Source organism: Notothenia rossii, assembly GCF_949606895.1.
Source record: "Notothenia rossii genome assembly, chromosome: 5".
Classification (NCBI taxonomy): domain Eukaryota; kingdom Metazoa; phylum Chordata; class Actinopteri; order Perciformes; family Nototheniidae; genus Notothenia; species Notothenia rossii.
The window spans coordinates 47,416,920-47,439,085 of NC_136903.1; the positions used below are offsets into that span (position 1 = coordinate 47,416,920).

A 22,166-nucleotide genomic window follows, 5' to 3' on the forward strand; every position below is an offset into this window, starting at 1 on the left:
CATGTGACCGATTCACTCAAAATCAATGTTGGGTCAAAGAACTACACCGGCTGAATAGGACACACCTCTTTTTATTCAATTTTAACCCTCTAAATATTTTATATTAATATTTTGATGTTAAAATGAGCTTATTTCTTCAATACCTTCCAGGTCATGTGACCTAATCACTCAAAATCAATGCTGGGCCAAAGAACTACACTGGTTGAATAGGACACACCTCTTTTTATTGCATTTTAATACTTAAATAATTTGTATATTAATATTTTGATGCAAGAATTAGCTTATTTCTTCAATACCTTCCAGGTCATGTGACCGATTCACTCAAAATCAATGTTGGGCCAAAGAACGACACTGGCTGAATAGGACACACCTCTTTTTATTCCATTTTAACCTTCTAAATATTTTATATTAATATTTTGATGGAAAAATTAGCTTATTTCTTCAATACCTTCCTGGTCATGGGACCGATTCACTCAAAATCAATGTTGGGTCAAAGAACTACACTGGCTGAATAGGACACACCTCTTTTTATTGCATTTTAATACTTAAATAATTTGTATATTCATATTTTGATGCAAAAATGAGCTTATTTCTTCAATACCTTCCAGGTCATGGGACAGATTCACTCAAAATCAATGTTGGGTCAAAGAACTACACCGGCTGAATAGGACACACCTCTTTTTATTGCATTTTAATACTTAAATAATTTGTATATTAATACTTTGATGCAAAAATTTGCTTATTTCTTCAATACCTTCCAGGTCATGTGACCGATCCACTCAAAATCAATGTTGTGTCAAAGAACTACACTGGCTAAATAGGACACACCTCTTTTTATTGCATTTTAATACTTAAAATATTTTTATATTAATATTTGAATGCGAAATTGAGCTTATTTCTTCAATACCTTCCAGGTCATGTGACCTAATCACTCAAAATCAATGCTGGGCCAAAGAACTACACTGGCTGAATAGGACACACCTCTTTTTATTGCATTTTAATACTTAAATAATTTGTATATTAATACTTTGATGCAAAAATGAGCTTATTTCTTCAATACCTTCCAGGTCATGTGACCGATTCACTCAAAATCAATGTTGGGTCAAAGAACTACACTGGCTGAATAGGACACACCTCTTTTTATTCCATTTTAACCTTCTAAATATTTTTATATTAATATTTTGATGGAAAAATTAGCTTATTTCTTCAATACCTTCCTGGTCATGGGACCGATTCACTCAAAATCAATGTTGGGTCAAAGAACGACACTGGCTGAATACGACACACCTCTTTTTATTGCATTTTAACACTAAATATATTTATATACATTTTTTGATGGAAAAATTTGCTTATTTCTTCAATACCTTCCAGGTCATGTGACCGATTCACTCAAAATCAGTGCTGGGTCAAAGAACTACACTGGCTGCATAGGACACACCTCTTTTTATTGCATTTTAATAGTCTAAATATTTTTATATTAGTATTTTGATGGAAAAATTAGCTTATTTCTTCAATACCTTCCAGGTCATGTGACATAATCACTCAAAATCAATGTTGGGTCAAATAACTACACTGGCTGAATAGGACACACCTCTTTTTATTCCATTTTAACCCACTAAATACTTTTATATTAATAATTTTATGTGAAAATTAGCTTATTTCTTCAATAACTAATGACTCAAAATCACTTTATTAATTGAATACTAGTCTGTACACAATAGAAACAGCTCTTTATATCGGATAATATTACATCCTCTATTTAATATTAATATTTCTATTACAAATTCAGGGTTTTTTCTATAGCTTCCCTGTCATGTGACCCAGTGATTAATGATCAGAAAGTAATACAAACAAGGCTACACAGGACACATGTTTTACTAATCGTCATCATTGAGCACATTTCAAGTATTACTTGCACAAAGGACATTTCCAATATCCTGTCTCTGCCTTTTTAAGGTCTCTGCTGTCCATTGCCAGACACTGGGCATGGTACCATCGTTCGCAGTCATCACACTGAACCTGTTGAAGTGAAAGAAATAATGTATTTATAATATATTTGTACCTTAGATTACCATTCAGTTGTCTTAATACTCAAGTGTTAGTGAGGAATCAGCTGACACAATCATCTACTCCTTAAAACCCACTCCCTGTGTTTTAACATGCTCTATTGTTTTGTTTTATTTTTTTTGTTTTATTGTTCTGTCTTTTACATTTTTTGATTTAAGTATTCCAGTAGTGAGTGTTGCATTTTTTAAATGTATTGTATTTAGTTGTTTAAAATTAAATGTGTTTTAGGTTGACTTTTAAAATCTGTCCAGGGCATATTTACAGAAATGTTCATTAATGTGCACTGTCCCTGTTAAATAAATAAATAAATGTAGACATCACAATTACACATTTTCTTCACAACAGCTCACCCAGTCTGTGATGGGAGATCCAGATCCTGGAGGCCTTAAGGCAGCACACATAGCACAATAAGTGTGCTCATCAAAGACTGAAACAAGATAACAATACATGTATGTCAGCTTCTATATAAATACATATATATATATATATACAGACACCCATATATACATATACATATATTCATATTTATTTACCTGATGCCTCAAGGATTTCGAGAGCCAGTTCTCTCCTCTCCTGTGTCATGTATTTCTTTGAACACTCGAAATTCACATTCGGGATCAGAGGGAAGGATTCCATGACTGCCTTTGCCATCTAAACAAACAACACTTATGTTATGGAGGGTTTTTCTTCTTTATTGTATAGTAATACAGATACAGACAAAAACATGAGACACATTATAGAAAACATCCACCCTTGACTAGAATGCCTCCCAAAACCTTTGATTATTGATATAGACCGGTCCTATTATTGGAATTTTGAGATATTCAGAAGCAAAGTTTTGTCAATTAAACTTTCTGTGTTCAAGTGAATACTAATTTAAGTTCAACAATGTTGTGTCATAATCCAATTGTTGTCAGTTGTGAAAAATACAATAAACAACAACATGATATCGGCATTATACTATATATTGTCCATTGGCCAACCTGCCTGCTAAATATTATGGGGATCAGCATCGGCCTTTAAAAAACCTTTATCGGTCAACCACTACTTTTGACAGCTTTTTTAAATCCGTCCTTGCATTAAACTGTCTTTCACATTAAAAACTCTGCTTGTTAACTGGATGAAAACAGAATCTCTTCAGCTCACCTTCACAACAACGACACCACAGCTACATCCATCCTTTTGAAGTGGGTGACCCATAACGCCTCCCTTCCACTTAACATCCACCCAGTCTGTTATGCTGTGGCGTGTCCTCCTCATCCTGAAGTACTCCCTGAGAAAGGATAATGTCAACACACTTTACATTTCTAATTATGTGGCTCCTAAAGATAATGTAACAGAAATTCATACTGTTTGTATTCACCATATGACCATTTATTTGTATAAGGGGCAGCCACAGGTCAGCTATAGATATCACTGTCTGAACACAGACTGTATCAGACTGTTTAAAATGCTTTCAATGCTGTCTGTGAGTATGAATGTAACTAAATGTGACACATTTTTTACGTTTAAATATAGTTTTTCCTTGAATTTTCAAATATCTATTGAATTTTGATTTACTGTATTCTTTTGGCAGCATGTTCGGAGTCATCAAGCTCTTCGATGCTTTGAGCTGGATCCACCAGGAATACGGTGCTGGTTTTGGCATGAATGTACTGTGAAAAAGTAAAAGCACTTTTCATCAAAAAATATTTTTGGTTTCACCATGTAAGTCTTGTGCTTTAACAGAAATAATACAATAACAAAAATAATTACAAACCAGCAACTTCCAGTGGTTGTTGTTGACAAGTACAAAGGACAGGACAGCTTCATAGTTGTCAAATTTTACCTATAATGCCATCAAATAAAGGATTAAAACAAACTTGAAGGCTAAGGTAAAAATAACAACAACATTAGTCTGACAATTTTGTTCTTGTGCCATTCATTTGTCGTGCTTAAAACAAGTGTTGGTATGGAAATTCAAAAGTAAGTAGATTTATCAGGTGATTTAACTAATGACTATAGTTTCAGAGAGGATACAGTAAAATAATCTCAGTTAATTTCCTATTTAAGATCTCAGCCAATGCTTCACTCCATGTACCTAATGGGTGAGTGTGAGCCCACATATCAAATCCACACCTACTTCCCCCTAAAGTATTACCATGCACAAACACAACACACCACACACATAAACATACACAGACCACACACATTACCTTTGGTAAACTGTGAGATGTTAGCTGAGTTCTGTCCCCGAACAAAATGACACCTGCTGTGTAGTGATTTAGCAAGTACATTTTGTTCACAACGCCGAATTTGTCGGCAGCAACATGAAACACGCCTTCAATTACCTGGCAAAAAAAATCATAACAATTTGCCAATTAATGCATATTCCCAGTTATACTGAACTTTCATTCCCTGCAACTTTGAGAATCTTGTGACTGACAAAAGTATCTAGACATTTTTTTCAGATACTTTTTGGGCAGAAATCGTTAAATGCTAGATAAAGAAAATGACACAGTGTAGAGTGAAACTTCAGACACTTGAAACATGTAGTAACATACCTCCCCTGTCAACCACTGGTGGGGTCGAAGTGAGCATAGCTCACAGTGGCGGATAAGTAAGATGCGTCCTTTCATCTGTGAGGGGAGCACTGCCACGACCACCTCGGTGTCCTTTTTTTTCCACAGCCAGGTCAACTAAGTCAAGATTGAGGGGAAATAGATGCATTCTGTTTAATATGGACACTTGAGGAATCTTTTAACCCTCCGGTATCACTCTGGACATTTTTGTCCCGAATGACTAATTAGGGTAGCGCATTTGAATGATACCAGAGGGTTAACAATCTTGAATGTTTGGGTGGAGGCCTTGTTTTTGTATCCACCATCAAAGCTACATACACAAAATATAATTAAACTGTCCATGTGTATGCATTTAACCTCAGTCCCTTTTAGAGTTTTCACTAAATGACATTAAACAGGCTGCTCAGGAACAGAAACTGTAATTGCAGTTTAAAGTCTGATTTAGAAATCTAGTTTCTGTTATAAGTTTGTATGCTGTATTTACATTTTTCATCTTCATATTCTCCCCCTACAACATGCACCTAATCATATTGGGTTATAATACTTCATGTCCTTTGTCCTTCACCTCACTCACCAATTTAGTCCATGCTTTACTTTCTGACAATATTTACTTATTCCATTGTTACAATTAAAATGCTGGAGAACAATTTACACACTCTGAACATAGTAAGTCTTAGAGAAACTCACATTTCCCTGTGCATATTTTTCCTGTTGGTCCACTTTTCTTTTCTTCACCTTTGTGGCAGGTGGGCTCTTGGGGTTGGGTAGTGTTTTTGGTGGATTGAAGTACTTGGACTTGGGCTTGGTGTGACCAGCAGAACTTTCCCGCTTGTTCCACTGTTCCTCGTGGTCATCATCTGGCCTGCTAGGATGTCCAAAGTTTTTGTCCAGAATATGCATTGGCAGATTGTGTTGCTGAATGTGCTCTATATATCTTCCTTGTATTGAGGCATACATTTTGGAGACAAACTCAGCTGGTCTCAGGTACTTTTTTTTTAAAAGGATGGTGTTTGACCAACCCAAACCAGAGCTCAACATGGCAGTTGGTATCCCTGGTTTTATGACTTCCATCTTTTTTAGAGGTACCTTTTCTATGTCGCGGCAGATCCCCAAGCAACAAACCACTCCACAATGGGAAGATCCCCATGTAGTTTTTTAACAGTGCATCAATGGCACCAGGACAGAGGTAGTGGTTTTTTACATGAACAGCATCGTCAGAGAGAATGTCACACTCTGCTTGGTCCCGTCTGACTTGAAAAGCTTGTGTAAAAGGGGACTTTCCAATAATGTTATGAGCATTTTTTTCCATTTTGCTTTCCTCCTCTCCCATTACATGTCCACTTTCCTCCAGTTTCACGTCCCGAGTTTGCAAAATGCACTTGTCGAGGTACATTTTGCTCTGTTTCACCAAATTAGTGTACTCCTCTGCATCAAAAAGCACACACATATGATAAAAAACATCAAAGGCTTCCTGCATACTTGTGCAGTTCAGGATGTACGCGAAACAGAATGTTGCATATTCCTGTGTGCCTCTGTCTACAGTTTTTTTTCCAAATGCTTGTGACACAGCCTTCATGATATGAGCAGAGCACAGATGCAGCACAGTGAAGTTAGGAATCAGTTCAGTTTGTCCAGACACTATCTCAAATGCTCTGTCAAGGTACACTGACATATTTTCCCTGTTAAAAGACAGAAGCACACTGTTTATCAGAGCCCAACTATAATCTGTCTCAACCTGTGCTATCTTTCTTTTTGTTGTGTAAGACAACTTTCTCTTAAATTCCATGAGCCAATGGGAAATAGATGGAATGGAATGGCTATTGGTGATCAGTTCTGTGACAGGCAAGGGAGGCTTATCCTTACCCATTCCGGGCAAAACCAAAGCATAATACAAGACCCGCTTATTTTGATCAGGAATTTTCTGTATCACGCTGCCTGTGGCATCAAGGTAGAGGGCCGTAGGTGTTGGCTTTTTCAAGTGCTCAGTCAATATCTTTATTCCAGCATCTGTGTATAAATGCACAGCAAACGGATCAATTTGTAGGTGCTGAAGATAGCCTTTTGATGATGCATGACTGCTGCTCTCTTTGATTATTTTTTGAGTCAACATGAGTCCAAGCATCATGTCATCGTGGAGCCTTGCACTTTTCTTCACTTCAGAGGATATTTTCTTTAACACGTCTTTGGTGAGGCTTCTGCTTATGTTACCAGCCATTATTTCCTCTACTGGTGTCTGTCTCAACATAGTGTAATAATAATTGCTGACACCACTGGTTAAGGCTTTGGAAATTGTTCCTCTTCTCGTGTATTTTGCTGGTCTAAATCGCCTTTGATTTTTATGGTGTATAACTTCACCAATGCGCATGACTTTAAAAAATATTTTTTTATCCGTTGATTTTGGCCTGTTCTTTTTTGAGAAACTGTAGACAGCGTTGCATCCATTAAATGTGCATTTTGCAGAGGCACAGAAAAATGGCGAATTCTTTTTACGGCTATCATTTGTCTTAACATGCTGGTATTTGAAAGCAAGTGTGCAGCATGGATTATTTTTCAAAAATTCCTGATAAAATGTATCAGTCCAGGGGGGACGGAGTTTTTTTTTGCAATGTTTAGGTTTAATTTTGTTCCATTGTTTTCTTGTCATGGCAATTTTGAACTTTTTTGGCCCTGCTTTGCACTTTCTGTTCATTTTTGTTGTCATTTTGGCGGCTGTCTCTGTACTTTGTTGGTCTGACTCTTCTGTGTCTATCTCAGACTGTGGCTGTGCGTTACTTATTTCCCTGTCATCCTGACTTGTGTCCTCGTCTTTCTCACCTGTAGGTGCGCTGTAAGACTGTTTTTCTTCATCGTTCTTATCTTCATCTTTCCCCACAGGCTCTGTCCCTGTTTTTCGTTTGTTTCTTTTTCTTTTTTTATCCTTTTCTGGCCCTTTCTTGTCCTTGCCTGTTTGTCCCTTTCTGTTCATTGTTGTTGTCGTTTTGGTGTCTGTCTCTGTACTTTGTTGGTCTGACTCTTCTGTGTCTATCTCAGACTGTGGCTGTGCGTTACTTATTTCCTTTTCATCCTGACTTGTGTCCTCGTCTTCCTCACCCGTAGGTGCGCTGTAAGACTGTTTCTTGATACTGTGCTGTCCATCTCTCCCTCTTTCACTAACATATTTTCCTAAATACAAACATTACAAAAGTAAAAAATCTCATTTAACAACTGTATCTCTTATTGCATGACTACAATGCAACTTTAAGCAATCTGCCATCCTTGGGTCAATTACAGTAAATTATGTTAACATCCTACTGTGATGGCTGTAGTATTTAATTAAATAAGAACATTAACCCTTATGCCTCCCTAATGAAATGTATTATCCAGGCTACTGTTTAATTTTGCGAGCATTCTGATTGTGTTAAGAATATGACACGGCATTTGGTAAAGATGTTAGTGTTTTGGAAACATGTTCTTAATAATGTGTAATCAAAATAGTGACTTTCAAATCCCTAGCGAAAAAAATTAAAGTGAATGAACATTTGATAATTATGATCAGCACTGAATTGGGTTAAAAAATGTAAGTAATTGAAAGTGGAACAACATTATTAACATAGCCTATAATATCTTTATTACAGTATTTTTAGATGCAGACATTTTTGTCGTTAGTGTTTTCAGAGTAATGTTTTTAAAAAGGGATTCACAAGGGTTAAGCTTCAACTTAAAAGCCTCTGGGGCAGAGTCCTGCATGGGTCCAGTTTTGCAAATCTGCAACCACCCGAACCCTCGCAGCTCAGTAGCAACTGCGAACCGACCCGTTACACGCAATTATCTTCAAGTCAAATCTGGACCCGACCTGATGATATAAGACCCACGACCCGACCCGTTGTGAATTTTTGGGGGGGGCTAGTGGAGTACTTCGTGACCACAGAGCGTGTACGTTGTGATCAGCTGTTTTAGCGCAGTTCTCCAGTGAGTCTCCCTCCGCAGCCGGTTGGCGTAGTTTTTGGCACAATTCCGTTGTACAGACCGACGTTAACATTAGCCCCGTCTGTGCACACGGAGACCGACTCTGTCGTCCGGTGATCGAACCGCCTTCTGGAAAAGCTTCACAAGTACCACGGTACGCAAATGCGCTTTGTGACACAAGTCGGACGGTACGCAATTCAGATTGTTTTCGCGCATGCGTACCTGCGTACCAGTTATGTGCACCCCTGGAAATGGGCCTACGTGTATGTTTTGCCCGTTACCAGACCCGGCGTCATGGGCGAGCCCCATGGGGCCGGGCCCGCCATCCAGGATTTGGGCCCCGCCCATCCAGGATTTGGGCCCGCAGTTTTAATCAGGGCTGAATACAACATTGTAATTGTTTTATTATTATGTTTATGGTTGTTATTTGTAGGGCTCTTTCCTAATATTTATTTTTGTTTTAAACTATGTTGAAAGATTAGTTAATATCATTTTTTTTATTTTGCTATGAAATTCTGAATGAAATTCTGAATGAAAGGCTGCGCGCGAGACTGGTTTTTCGCTGGGTTGAGTCATGTGGGTGTTTGAGTGAGATGCGGCACAGCAGCCTGACAGTATACTCTTGCTAGGTTAGTTTGTCTATTATCATTTATATTTATCTGCAACAATGGATATCAGGAAGTGGTTCATGAAAGGAATATGGCAACTCAGAGAAATTGACTGTCAAGCCGGCTCTCTCACAAACTCCGGTTCTGTGCGCAAACAGACCGCTGCACACGCTATCTGCCCCTCGCTCAATCTCTCTCTCTCTCTCTCCCCCTTCTCTTTATCGCTCAACCTCACTCCACCCTGTGTACGCTCCTCAAGTTTGCCTGCGTGCTTGCCCAAGTCCCCACCCCCGTTGACAATTCAGATTTCCCGGGAAATGTAAGTTTCGGGGTGGGCCCGCCCTGGCAAATCAAATGCCCGCCCAGAGACGTATGTCTGCCGCCGGGTCTGCCCGTTACACAACTATTTTGCGGGTTATCCGCCGGGTATCCGAGGCGGGACTCTGCTCTGGGGCTCATCAAAATTATTTTTTAACAGTACCTGCTTGAAGCACCTCAGTCCGGACTCCACGTCGGTCTTCACCCCAGATGACCCTCAACCACTTAAGATGCTCTTTCTTATTACCTTTAAACACTGTAAGTGTAACTGAGGACCACTGCTCAGTTGTAACATTAACTTCACTAAAACCATGAGAAATTAAAGACCTGGTGATGAAATCTCTACCTCCTGCTTGTTGCCACAGGTCTAAAGCTTTCTTTGTCTTGCCTTTTTTGAAGCGCACCATTTTTAGATCAGACAATGTGATCTGGTTTCCAAAATATCTTCTTCGTGTTCTTCTTCTTCTTCTTCTTCTTCTTCTCTCGATGTTTGGCGTATTGCAAACAACTTTAAAGGTGCATACCGCCACCTGTACATGAGTGTGAATCATCATATCATGTCTTAACCATGGTCTTAACTCATGGACGTATCTATGATCTAATCAAAAAATCTATATAAATAAATCAACAAAAATGATATGATACATTATTTGTTCAACCTCACACTCAATGGCGTTGGCTAATTTTCTGTGAAGAACTTATATCAAAACACATTTAAAATGACCACCCACGGTACTACACATTTATATTACAAACAGGAGGTTCGGGGCTAACACGAATGTGGAAATTGTGTGTGTGTGTGTGTGTGTGTGTGTGTGTGTGTGTGTGTGTGTGTGTGTGTGTGTGTGTGTGTGTGTGTGTGTGTGTGTGTGTGTGTGTGTGTGTGTGTGTGTGTGTGTGTGTGTGTGTGTGTGTGTGTGTGTGTGTGTGTGTGTGTGTGTGTGTGTCTTATCACAACTGATCAAGATGGCCAAATTATGCTCTGCTCAGAGGGCCTTGCAAATGATTTTGGAAGAGAGAGAACCATTTGACGATGATGTAGAGGAAGAGGAAGGTGTATCAGAATGTGCGGGTCGCATTTCTGAGAATTCTGAGTCCGACAGTGACTTTGAAGAACAGGATTAGATTGAGCATCAGCTAGTTACAAAAAAAAGACGAGCAACAGGACCAGCCGGTCAGCGGGCAAAACAACAAGTAGCACTTTAATTCATGAATCAAGGTTCAAGGTTTTTATTTGTCATACGAACATAGCTACAGTGTGGTTATGACGATGAACATCTTAGGTCACAGGATCCTCCATTGAAGCAATAAGCTAATTTTTCCATCAAAATATTAATATAAAAATATTTAAAGTATTAAAATGCAATAAAAAGAGGTGTGCCCGATGCAGCCAGTGTAGTTCTTTGACCCAATATTGATTTTGAGCGATTAGGTCACATGACCTGGAAGGTATTGAAGAAATAAGCTCATTTTTCCATCAAAATACTAATATAAAAATATTTAGACTATTAAAATGCAATAAAAAGAGGTGTGTCCTATGCAGCCAGTGTAGTTCTTTGACCCAGCACTGATTTTGAGTGAATCGGTCACATGACCTGGAAGGTATTGAAGAAATAAGCTCATTTTTCCATCAAAATATTAATATAAAATATTTAGAGTGTTAAAATGCAATAAAAAGAGGTGTGTCCTATGCAGCCAGTGTAGTTCTTTGACCCAACATTGATTTTGAGTGATTAGGTCACATGACCTGGAAGGTATTGAAGAAATAAGGTAATTTTTCCATTAAAATATTAATATAAAATATTTAGAGTGTTAAAATGCAATAAAAAGAGGTGTGTCCTATGCAGCCAGTGTAGTTCTTTGACCCAACATTGATTTTCAGTGATTAGGTCACATGACCTGGAAGGTATTGAAGAAATAAGCTCATTTTCCCATCAAAATACTAATATAAAATATTTAGACTATTAAAATGCAATAAAAAGAGGTGTGTCCTATGCAGCCAGTGTAGTTCTTTGACCCAGCACTGATTTTCAGTGAATCGGTCACATGACCTGGAAGGTATTGAAGAAATAAGCTAATTTTTGCATCAAAGTATTAATATACAAATTATTTAAGTATTAAAATGCAAAAAAAAGAGGTGTGTCCTATTCAACCAGTGTAGTTCTTTGGCCCAGCATTGATTTTGAGTGATTAGGTCACATGACCTGGAAGGTATTGAAGAAATAAGCTCAATTTTGCATTCAAATATTAATATAAAAATATTTTAAGTATTAAAATGGAATAAAAAGAGGTGTGTCCTATTCAGCCAGTGTAGTTCTTTGACCCAACATTGATTTTGAGTGAATCGGTCACATGACCTGGAAGGTATTGAAGAAATAAGCTCATTTTTGCATCAAAATATTAATATACAAATTATTTAAGTATTAAAATGCAATAAAAAGAGGTGTGTCCTATTCAGCCAGTGTAGTTCTTTGACCCAACATTGATTTTGAGTGAATCGGTCACATGACCTGGAAGGTATTGAAGAAATAAGCTCAATTTCGCATTAAAATATTAATATAAAAATATTTTAAGTATTAAAATGCAATAAAAAGAGGTGTGTCCTATTTAGCCAGTGTAGTTCTTTGACACAACATTGATTTTGAGTGGATCGGTCACATGACCAGGAAGGTATTGAAGAAATAAGCTAATTTTTCCATCAAAATATTAATATAAAATATTTAAAGTGTTAAAATGCAATAAAAAGAGGTGTGTCCTATGCAGCCAGTGTAGTTCTTTGACCCAACATTGATTTTGAGTGATTAGGTCACATGACCTGGAAGGTATTGAAGAAATAAGCTAATTTTTCCATTAAAATACGAATATAAAATATTTAGAGTGTTAAAATGCAATAAAAAGAGGTGTGTCCTATGCAGCCAGTGTAGTTCTTTGACCCAACATTGATTTTCAGTGATTAGGTCACATGACCTGGAAGGTATTGAAGAAATAAGCTAATTTTTCCATCAAAATATTAATATAAAATATTTAAAGTGTTAAAATGCAATAAAAAGAGGTGTGTCCTATGCAGCCAGTGTAGTTCTTTGACCCAACATTGATTTTGAGTGATTAGGTCACATGACCTGGAAGGTATTGAAGAAATAAGCTAATTTTTCCATTAAAATATGAATATAAAATATTTAGAGTGTTAAAATGCAATAAAAAGAGGTGTGTCCTATGCAGCCAGTGTAGTTCTTTGACCCAACATTGATTTTCAGTGATTAGGTCACATGACCTGGAAGGTATTGAAGAAATAAGCTCATTTTCCCATCAAAATACTAATATAAAAATATTTAGACTATTAAAATGCAATAAAAAGAGGTGCGTCCTATGCAGCCAGTGTAGTTCTTTGACCCAGCACTGATTTTCAGTGAATCGGTCACATGACCTGGAAGGTATTGAAGAAATAAGCTAATTTTTGCATCAAAGTATTAATATACAAATTATTTAAGTATTAAAATGCAATAAAAAGAGGTGTGTCCTATTCAACCAGTGTAGTTCTTTGGCCCAGCATTGATTTTGAGTGATTAGGTCACATGACCTGGAAGGTATTGAAGAAATAAGCTCAATTTTGCATTCAAATATTAATATAAAAATATTTTAAGTATTAAAATGGAATAAAAAGAGGTGTGTCCTATTCAGCCAGTGTAGTTCTTTGACCCAACATTGATTTTGAGTGAATCAGTCACATGACCTGGAAGGTATTGAAGAAATAAGCTCAATTTCGCATTAAAATATTAATATAAAAATATTTTAAGTATTAAAATGCAATAAAAAGAGGTGTGTCCTTAGCCAGTGTAGTTCTTTGACACAACATTGATTTTGAGTGGATCGGTCACATGACCAGGAAGGTATTGAAGAAATAAGCTAATTTTTCCATCAAAATATTAATATAAAATATTTAAAGTGTTAAAATGCAATAAAAAGAGGTGTGTCCTATGCAGCCAGTGTAGTTCTTTGACCCAACATTGATTTTGAGTGATTAGGTCACATGACCTGGAAGGTATTGAAGAAATAAGCTAATTTTTCCATTAAAATATTAATATAAAATATTTAGAGTGTTAAAATGCAATAAAAAGAGGTGTGTCCTATGCAGCCAGTGTAGTTCTTTGACCCAACATTGATTTTCAGTGATTAGGTCACATGACCTGGAAGGTATTGAAGAAATAAGCTCATTTTCCCATCAAAATACTAATATAAAAATATTTAGACTATTAAAATACAATAAAAAGAGGTGCGTCCTATGCAGCCAGTGTAGTTCTTTGACCCAGCACTGATTTTCAGTGAATCGGTCACATGACCTGGAAGGTATTGAAGAAATAAGCTAATTTTTGCATCAAAGTATTAATATACAAATTATTTAAGTATTAAAATGCAATAAAAAGAGGTGTGTCCTATTCAACCAGTGTAGTTCTTTGGCCCAGCATTGATTTTGAGTGATTAGGTCACATGACCTGGAAGGTATTGAAGAAATAAGCTCAATTTTGCATTCAAATATTAATATAAAAATATTTTAAGTATTAAAATGGAATAAAAAGAGGTGTGTCCTATTCAGCCAGTGTAGTTCTTTGACCCAACATTGATTTTGAGTGAATCGGTCACATGACCTGGAAGGTATTGAAGAAATAAGCTCATTTTTGCATCAAAATATTAATATACAAATTATTTAAGTATTAAAATGCAATAAAAAGAGGTGTGTCCTATTCAGCCAGTGTAGTTCTTTGGCCCAGCATTGATTTTGAGTGATTAGGTCACATGACCTGGAAGGTATTGAAGAAATAAGCTCAATTTCGCATTAAAATATTAATATAAAAATATTTTAAGTATTAAAATGCAATAAAAAGAGGTGTGTCCTATTTAGCCAGTGTAGTTCTTTGACACAACATTGATTTTGAGTGGATCGGTCACATGACCAGGAAGGTATTGAAGAAATAAGCTAATTTTTCCATCAAAATATTAATATAAAATATTTAAAGTGTTAAAATGCAATAAAAAGAGGTGTGTCCTATGCAGCCAGTGTAGTTCTTTGACCCAACATTGATTTTGAGTGATTAGGTCACATGACCTGGAAGGTATTGAAGAAATAAGCTAATTTTTCCATCAAAATACTAATATAAAAATATTTAGACTATTAAAATGCAATAAAAAGAGGTGCGTCCTATGCAGCCAGTGTAGTTCTTTGACCCAGCACTGATTTTGAGTGAATCGGTCACATGACCTGGAAGGTATTGAAGAAATAAGCTCATTTTTCCATCAAAATATTAATAAAAAATATTTAGAGTGTTAAAATGCAATAAAAAGAGGTGTGTCCTATGCGGCCAGTGTAGTTCTTTGACCCAACATTGATTTTGAGTGATTAGGTCACATGACCTGGAAGGTATTGAAGAAATAAGGTAATTTTTCCATTAAAATATTAATATAAAATATTTAGAGTGTTAAAATGTAATAAAAAGAGGTGTGTCCTATGCAGCCAGTGTAGTTCTTTGACCCAACATTGATTTTCAGTGATTAGGTCACATGACCTGGAAGGTATTGAAGAAATAAGCTCATTTTCCCATCAAAATACTAATATAAAAATATTTAGACTATTAAAATGCAATAAAAAGAGGTGTGTCCTATGCAGCCAGTGTAGTTCTTTGACCCAGCACTGATTTTGAGTGCATCGGTCACATGACCTGGAAGGTATTGAAGAAATAAGCTCATTTTTCCATCAAAATATTAATAAAAAATATTTAGAGTGTTAAAATGCAATAAAAAGAGGTGTGTCCTATGCGGCCAGTGTAGTTCTTTGACCCAGCATTGATTTTGAGTGATTAGTTCACATGACCTGGAAGGTATTGAAGAAATAAGCTAATTTTTCCATAAAAATATTAATATAGAAATATTTAGACTATTAAAATGCAATAAAAAGAGGTGTGTCCTATGCAGCCAGTGTAGTTCTTTGCCCCAGCACTGATTTTGAGTGAATCGGTCACATGACCTGGAAGTTATTGAAGAAATAAGCAAATGTTTCCATCAAAAATATTAATAAAACCTATTTAAAGTATTAAAATGCAATAAAAAGAGGTTTGTTCAATAAATGTATGCACTAGGGTGAATTTGCTTCACATTCACACGATCGAGAAGCTGTCGATTTATTAAAAAGAACATTTTTCTTGTGTAATTGTAAATGTCATTTGTTGATGGTCCCTAAGTGAAAGCCTCGTTTCGCGGAGAAGATCTCCCCGTTAAACTGACGCTGCCGGCGTGTCCGGGAAACTGACGCTGCTGGCGGGTCCGCGAATGTCGTCGAATATCCAACCTAAAACTAAATTCACCGCGGTTCCACCTGGTTGTAGAAAAGCTCTTTAAATTTGTTAACATAGCTAGCTAACCAGATGCTAATAACAGATCGCCACTGTGCTTACAACTAAAGACACAGCCACGCAAACACTGCGGCATGTGTAGGCCAGTCCTTATGGGTCCTGCAATATTTGAAGGGCTGGAGCGGCGTTCCAGTGCTCTCCATCAGCAGTCACTCCTTTCAGACGAGACATATACCACGTGAAGACTCGTTACGCTCGTGTTGTGTTCAAGGAACCTGTCCTTGGCCAGAAAAACAGGTAATCGCTTGTGTAATTATTTTTGGGGTCTAGATTTCTTCTTCTTTTTTGAAGTGAAAAGTTGTCCGTTTGTCGGACTGACGGACGACTTCCCCCCCCCCCCCCCCCACCCCCAAACCGAAAACTCTTCGGTTCTCCACGAATTACACAAGTAACCCAAATCAGCGTTTAAAAAGCGGAGGCGCCGAAAAATCCCTATTAATGTATTGATTATATCTCCGGGTCCGTATAGGTCGGTGTCTGGGTCCTGGATGCCGGACCCCTGCAGTAAGTGATGGATAGATTGGATGTAGAGTGTTCAGTCAAGTAAATTGTTAACAGAGTTTCCAGCAGAGCTGAGAGCAGACATATGTTTTCCTCTGCTCACTGCCCCCCCCCACCCCCCCACCCTTCTCTCTCCTCCACGCGCCTCCTCTCCCTCTCTTCCAGCTCTAATCTGATTGCTGGCCTACTTTCAGACATGGCGAGAGGAGATGAGGCTTGCAGGCTAGACTCAGCTGCAGGGGGGGAGCTCTGCCTCATTTATAGTTACATGTGTGTGTGTGTGTGTGTGTGTGTGTGTGTGTGTGTGTGTGTGTGTGTGTGTGTGTGTGTGTGTGTGTGTGTGTGTGTGTGTGTGTGTGTGTGTGTGTGTGTGTGTGTGTGTGTGTGTGTGTGTGTGTGTTAGTGTCTGTGCAGCATGTAACGCACTGCACATTAGTGAGTGGCTGTTTGCGTGCGTGTGTGCGTGTGTGCGTGCATGCGTGTGTGTGCGTGTGTCTGGGTGTGTCTGGTATGTGCTACTGGCAAGGGTTTCTTATTTATTTATTTATTTTTGGCGGACTGGCATAAGAGAGAGGCAGAAGGCCGAGCAGAGGCAGGCAGCGTCTCTGTGTATACTCTGCGTGTGTGTGCATGTGTGTGCTGGATGTAAGGAGGAGATGCAGAGTGAGGGTGGAGGCAGGCCAGCTGTGGTGCAGCGCTGCAGCCTGATGTAGTGTTCGGCTCCAGGCAGATACTGAGGGCATGGGGGCCGGCGTCAGCTCCAACAACAGCACGGCTGAAGTGGGTAGGTGGTGGGGACGGTTGTGGTGTAGATTTAGTGAAGTGACTCAGATTATCCGAGCTGTGTGTTGTTGTGATGCAGTTATCTGGCTGCACTTCCTGTGCAGGGCTCAGGGAGAACAACAGCAGGGTGCTGTGTTTATTCTGAAACCTGCTGCTTTGTATTTGCTGCAGCACTGAGATTTTCAGTTAGAAAGAACAACCTCATGCTAAAGGGAATGCCTATTTGCTGTCTCAACCAGTGCCAGATATTGTTTTATATCTGTGATACAGAGATGCAGTAGGTCCAGGACATGTTATATAGCAAAGTAGCTATGTCCCTTTACAACAGTGGTTCTCAAAGTGGGGGGCGCAGAGGCATGCCAGGGGAGGCGCGAGAGACCAGGAGGAAAAAAAGATTTAAAAAAAAAAAAAGATTGAAAAGATAAATAATCATAAATTGAAAAATTATTGATTCGAAAATAATATGATGCAGAACAGTACTATTACGTGTGGGTCTCTGTGCGAGAGAGAGAGAGAGAGGAGGAGAGAGAGAGATGAGAGTGAGAGAGAGCGAGAGAGAGAGAGAGAGAGAGAGAGGAGAGAGAGAGAGAGAGGAGAGAGAGAAGAGAAAGAGAGAGAGAGAGAGAGAGAGAGAGGAGAGAATGAGAGAGAGAGAGAGAGAGAAGAGAGGATGAGAGGAGAGAGAGAGAGAGTGAGAGAGAGAGAGAGAGAGGAGAGAGGAGAGAAAGACCGGTACCGGAGATCGTTTTTTCAATAACAAAGTGGAGGAAAGTCCTCTCCTGTCAGACTGAGAGGCTCAGTGAGCTAAAGGACTCTCTCAGTGTTATCTCAGTGTGTCTCAGACGTTTTTGTCACCATTAATGTAAACAATTATTTCCGAGGCACACGTTTATATGATCATTATAGCTATAAAAAAAATAAGAAATATAAATGAAAAACAGGTATGAAATACTATATGACAGTAAAAAAAGAATAAGTTTAAAAGGGTGATTTGTAAAATATCCATAAAGAAAAAGTAAATCTGTTTACAGTTCTGTTTCAAATGAGTGTTGAGAGATGTATCCATAGATCTCTTCATTTTGCTCTCAAAGTGCACCAGATTGCTGCTTTTAACTTCAATATTTAAAAATAAATCTTCCCGGGGGAGCTTGTCCCCGGACCCCCCTATGTGAGTTCCACACACCACCTATAAAAATAGTACTCTACCTCTGCTTACACCTATATGCCGTAACTGTCACACTGTGTATTTGCATTGGGATTGTTGCAGTAGAAAATTCCACTGTAGCGACCGGTACATTAATGGGAAACTCTAAATGTTTGAGCACCCTCTCTGAAATGTCAAGCTACCCCACAGCACCCCCAAAATAAATCTCTGGCTGAGCCTGACTATTTGTGTTGGGGGGGCCTGACTTTTTTTTTTTCTCCAAAGGGGGGGCCTGACAGAAAAAGTTTGAGATACAACTGCTTTACAATATATGCACATTTTTAATTTACATTTTTGGGAAGACTTAATTGCGGAAGGTTTCCAGTGGGAACATCTGAAAAGTTAAAATTGCAATGTGCATTTGCTGAGAGGGGCTGAGGGAACATGGGGGATTGCATTTTTAACTGTTTCTTCTCTTGGCCCATGTTAAGATCTGTCTATAACTCTTTTGGGATATCAAAGGACTCATGGTTCAGGCCTCTTTTTCCAGTTATATCTTCAGATTTAGGACACAAAACTCCTTGACTTACAACAGTCTTTACCTTGTGAACATTATTCCAAGTTTTAATGGCCATCATTCTGTCAGTATTTTACCATGAATATACTGTAGCTGCTGGCTATGTAGGAAAACAAACATTTCATCCTGGCTACAAGGCTCTGATTGGTCCATTGTTTCTCAAACTGAAAGAAAGAGTCATCAGTAAGAACCAGTCCTATTTATATCACAGAACGAAGCATGGAATCAGGCTGTTCAGATGTTCACAGTGCAAACCTGACGCAATTAAGTCTTCCCAAAAATGTCAATTAAAAATGTGCATATATTCAGGTCTGCAAATAACTGGTGCGCAGGTGCACATGCGCATCCCCCGCCAAAAAAGAGCACCGGATCATTTGAAAAAAGGCGCATTTGCGCACCAACATTGAGAGAGGGAGAGAGAGAGGGAGAGAAAAGAGAGATAAGAGAGAGAAAAGAGAGAAGAGAGAGAGAAGAGAGAGAGAGAGATATTTGCGAGTTGCATAAGAACTGGTGAGATAGCAGGGTTTCCCACACATAGACTTTACTTGGCCGCCAAAGTATAATTCGCGAGCTATTTAGGTTTAATTGTTTTAATCCGTTCGCGAGCACCACGCATCTGCGATCAAAAATAATGCATGTGTCAATGTAATGAGTATTATTTACATTAACGAGGGGAATAGGCTAAAATAAAAACATGTTTTCCAAAAGAACAACACATCTCTTGAATGACAATATGCCTGCGCTGCACCTCCAAGGTACGCAATACATGTTGCGCAATCTATGCCTGTGTGCGTGCTGCCAACACGTTCTCACTCCCAACCCGTCACATATTGACGGACGGTCAGGGCCCCTCCCCGTCACTCTATTACAGACAGGGTACCCCTTGGAAGTCAGTTTTCAACGGGCAGGGAGTCCCCATTGACTTGCATCAAGCTCCCTGAACGTTGGTAATAGACGAGTTGAGATCGCGGCGAAATGCTCTCCGCAGATCCATTCTCTCAGCGTTTATCAACCTTTTTCTTACTCAATATCAAGCCACACTTATTGTTTTTACTCCTTTATTTTTATTGAATAATGTAGGACTTTTGTTGCCGTCAGTTATGGGGAGAGTAGGGGCTCAGAATACTGAAATCTGTATTGTTTCATCGTTTTTTCCTTCTAATTTTGTATTCTTTTCTAAACCACACATTGTTATTTACTCAACAATAACACATAATTATCCTTGTTTTTATTTATTTGTTTGATTAATAAACACAAGTTGAAGTCCGTCAGGACCGAGGGTCGGAGCAGCTCATAGTAGTTGCTTTAGAGAATTTTACACCCGGAAGTATGTATTCTCTCCGCTTCGCTTGACAACCCCGCAATAGTCCTCAAGCTCTGTGATTGGATGTTTGAGTGTGCGGCAAGGGTTACTTTTAGCGTTGAACAACACTTTGAAATGGGATGGAACCACGGCAGACTGTCCAAAACTGGATTTGAACGGGTCCACGCCGTCCCCCCCTCCCCCACCCCGTCCCCAGAACTACACATGCTGGCTATTGTGTGTTTTGCAACATGTTCTTTATCTATGGCACGTCTCTACTGGGAATTGTAGTTTTAAAAGACGTTTTCGTATTTCCCATAATAAGAAGTTGCCAGTATTAAACTGTGTAAGTCCCTGGAGGTTTAGGGGATAGGAAACACTCAAATTTAAAACATATAATTAATAAATGGGTGAAAATTGCTTATGCCCATAATGGGCAGCATTAATATATACCCACATGCCAGCTACGGTCAGAAGAGGTTTATTTAACAGCTGGTCTTATGTCTGTGACCCCTCCTGTTGTTAATTGATAAGCCTGAAACATGCACTTGTCAAGGTTCAGAGGCAAATATGGCATAGCCATCGATCATCTTACATTACATTACATTGCATTTAGCTGACGCTTTTATCCAAAGCGACTCACAATAAGTGCGTTCGACCAACAAGATACAAACTTGAAGAAAACAGAATCATATACTGTAAGTACATCAGGTTTCATACAGCTAAAACATTTCAAGTGCTACTCAACTGGCTTTGGATAAGCCAGTCCTTTATTGGTACATAAGTGCTTTGTTAGTAATTATATCGCTCGAAGTGGAGTCGAAAGAGATAAGATATACTTTATTGATCCTAAGTTGGAAACATTTGCGTTACATCAGCATGTGTAACAGTCGTAAATATGCAGTGGTGTTTATTTGTAAATCATTTAGTATAATCACAGAAATTCTGTGTTTTATATTTAATAATTCTGTGTTCTTTATTTATTGATTGTTCAATACCTGATAAGGTCGGAGATGAAAAACTTGGGTTGCAGGTTCCTCAACAGTGCATCACAAGACATCTATCAATATGTGTGTATACCTCCACCATTAAACTGTCATATTCTGCACATTTCTTATACTATCTACATACATCTTATAATAGTATAATACATATGTCTAATATCAGTTAAAATAAGTGCTTAAACATACAGTGGTTAACATTGCAGGAAAGCAATATATTAGTACTTTGTCTGGCTTAATATGTATACCCCCAAAGCTTTTTTCTTATTCAAAATAAGACCTTAATCTAAAGTATTCTTTAATGTTTAAATAAAGCCTTATTAGTTTATTTGTCTGTGTCTCCTATTAATATCTAATAATAAAAATAATAGATTTCAATAACATGCTTTAACCACCAGGTGTCCCTTTTTATCAGCTGTGCACCGTTATGGTGTAAATATACCAATATACCGATTGGATCAAATATAAAAGTCAGCCGAATTAGTATTGATACTGCTTGGAGACTTAGGGTGCATTCACACCTAATAGTCCGCTCTCTGGTGCGCACCAGACCACAGTTTGTTACATTGTTTCATTTTTCAGAAGGTTCGGTTTGCGTTCACACCAGGTTCACACGGGCAAAACTCAAACGGACTATAAACTTTAAACACAAGTCATGTGCTCGGAAATGTTGTTCAACCATTGGTTAGACATTAGTGGGTAAAAACGCAAATCCCGGCAATTTCTAGCGGAGCCTCCGCCATGGAGCATCGGCACTTTCGGCAGGTTATTCTCATGCTGCTGTTAATCTGGAGATCAACAGACACTAGCTGCCGGCGCATATGATTATATAATCAGTAGGGCCGGGACTTTAACGCGTTAATTAAGATTAATTCATTACACAAAAATTAACGCGTTAAAAAAATTAACGCATTTTAATCGCACTTATTTTTGCACCGCGGAACGTTTCTCACTGGA

The 22,166-nt window shown here is 38.2% G+C and overlaps 3 protein-coding genes across 5 annotated transcripts in view; 1 reads left to right on the forward strand and 2 right to left on the reverse strand.

The window, feature by feature from the left end:
* Positions 1-22,166, forward strand: part of LOC307039451 (receptor-type tyrosine-protein phosphatase gamma-like) — a 1,005,384-nt gene that overhangs the window by 817,517 nt on the left and 165,701 nt on the right. The window lies entirely within an intron of this gene.
* The window catches only part of LOC307039445 (zinc finger BED domain-containing protein 5-like), a 516,405-nt gene that overhangs the window by 464,176 nt on the left and 30,063 nt on the right, over positions 1-22,166 (reverse strand). The window lies entirely within an intron of this gene.
* Positions 1,672-9,925, reverse strand: LOC307039449 (uncharacterized protein). 3 transcript variants are annotated; one of them, XM_079681545.1, is made up of 10 exons: positions 9,663-9,924; positions 5,316-7,790; positions 4,611-4,745; positions 4,263-4,397; positions 3,827-3,895; positions 3,628-3,722; positions 3,214-3,340; positions 2,601-2,718; positions 2,418-2,494; positions 1,672-2,019 (listed from the first exon to the last, which is right to left on the reverse strand). In XM_079681545.1, the coding sequence occupies exons 2-10, from the start codon at positions 5,697-5,699 to the stop codon at positions 1,909-1,911; spliced, it is 1,251 nt and encodes a 416-aa protein (XP_079537671.1). In that variant the 5' UTR covers positions 5,700-7,790; positions 9,663-9,924; the 3' UTR covers positions 1,672-1,908. The 3 variants fall into 3 exon arrangements, with proteins under 3 accessions (XP_079537671.1, XP_079537672.1, XP_079537673.1); XM_079681546.1 differs by lacking the exon at positions 3,827-3,895 and having other exon boundaries at positions 9,663-9,925; XM_079681547.1 differs by lacking the exon at positions 5,316-7,790 and having other exon boundaries at positions 9,663-9,923.

What these genes read in the sequence shown, in the direction of transcription:
- LOC307039449 (XM_079681545.1), bottom strand. Translation starts at nt 5,699, where the DNA reads ATGGAAGTCATAAAACCAGGGATACCAACTGCCATGTTGAGCTCTGGT. An exon ending in CGAAATCCTTGAGGCATCAG is followed by an intron (nt 2,495 to 2,600) that starts GTAAATAAATAT and finishes ATCTTGTTTCAG; the next exon opens with TCTTTGATGAGCACACTTAT. An exon ending in GATCTCCCATCACAGACTGG is followed by an intron (nt 2,020 to 2,417) that starts GTGAGCTGTTGT and finishes TCACTTCAACAG; the next exon opens with GTTCAGTGTGATGACTGCGA.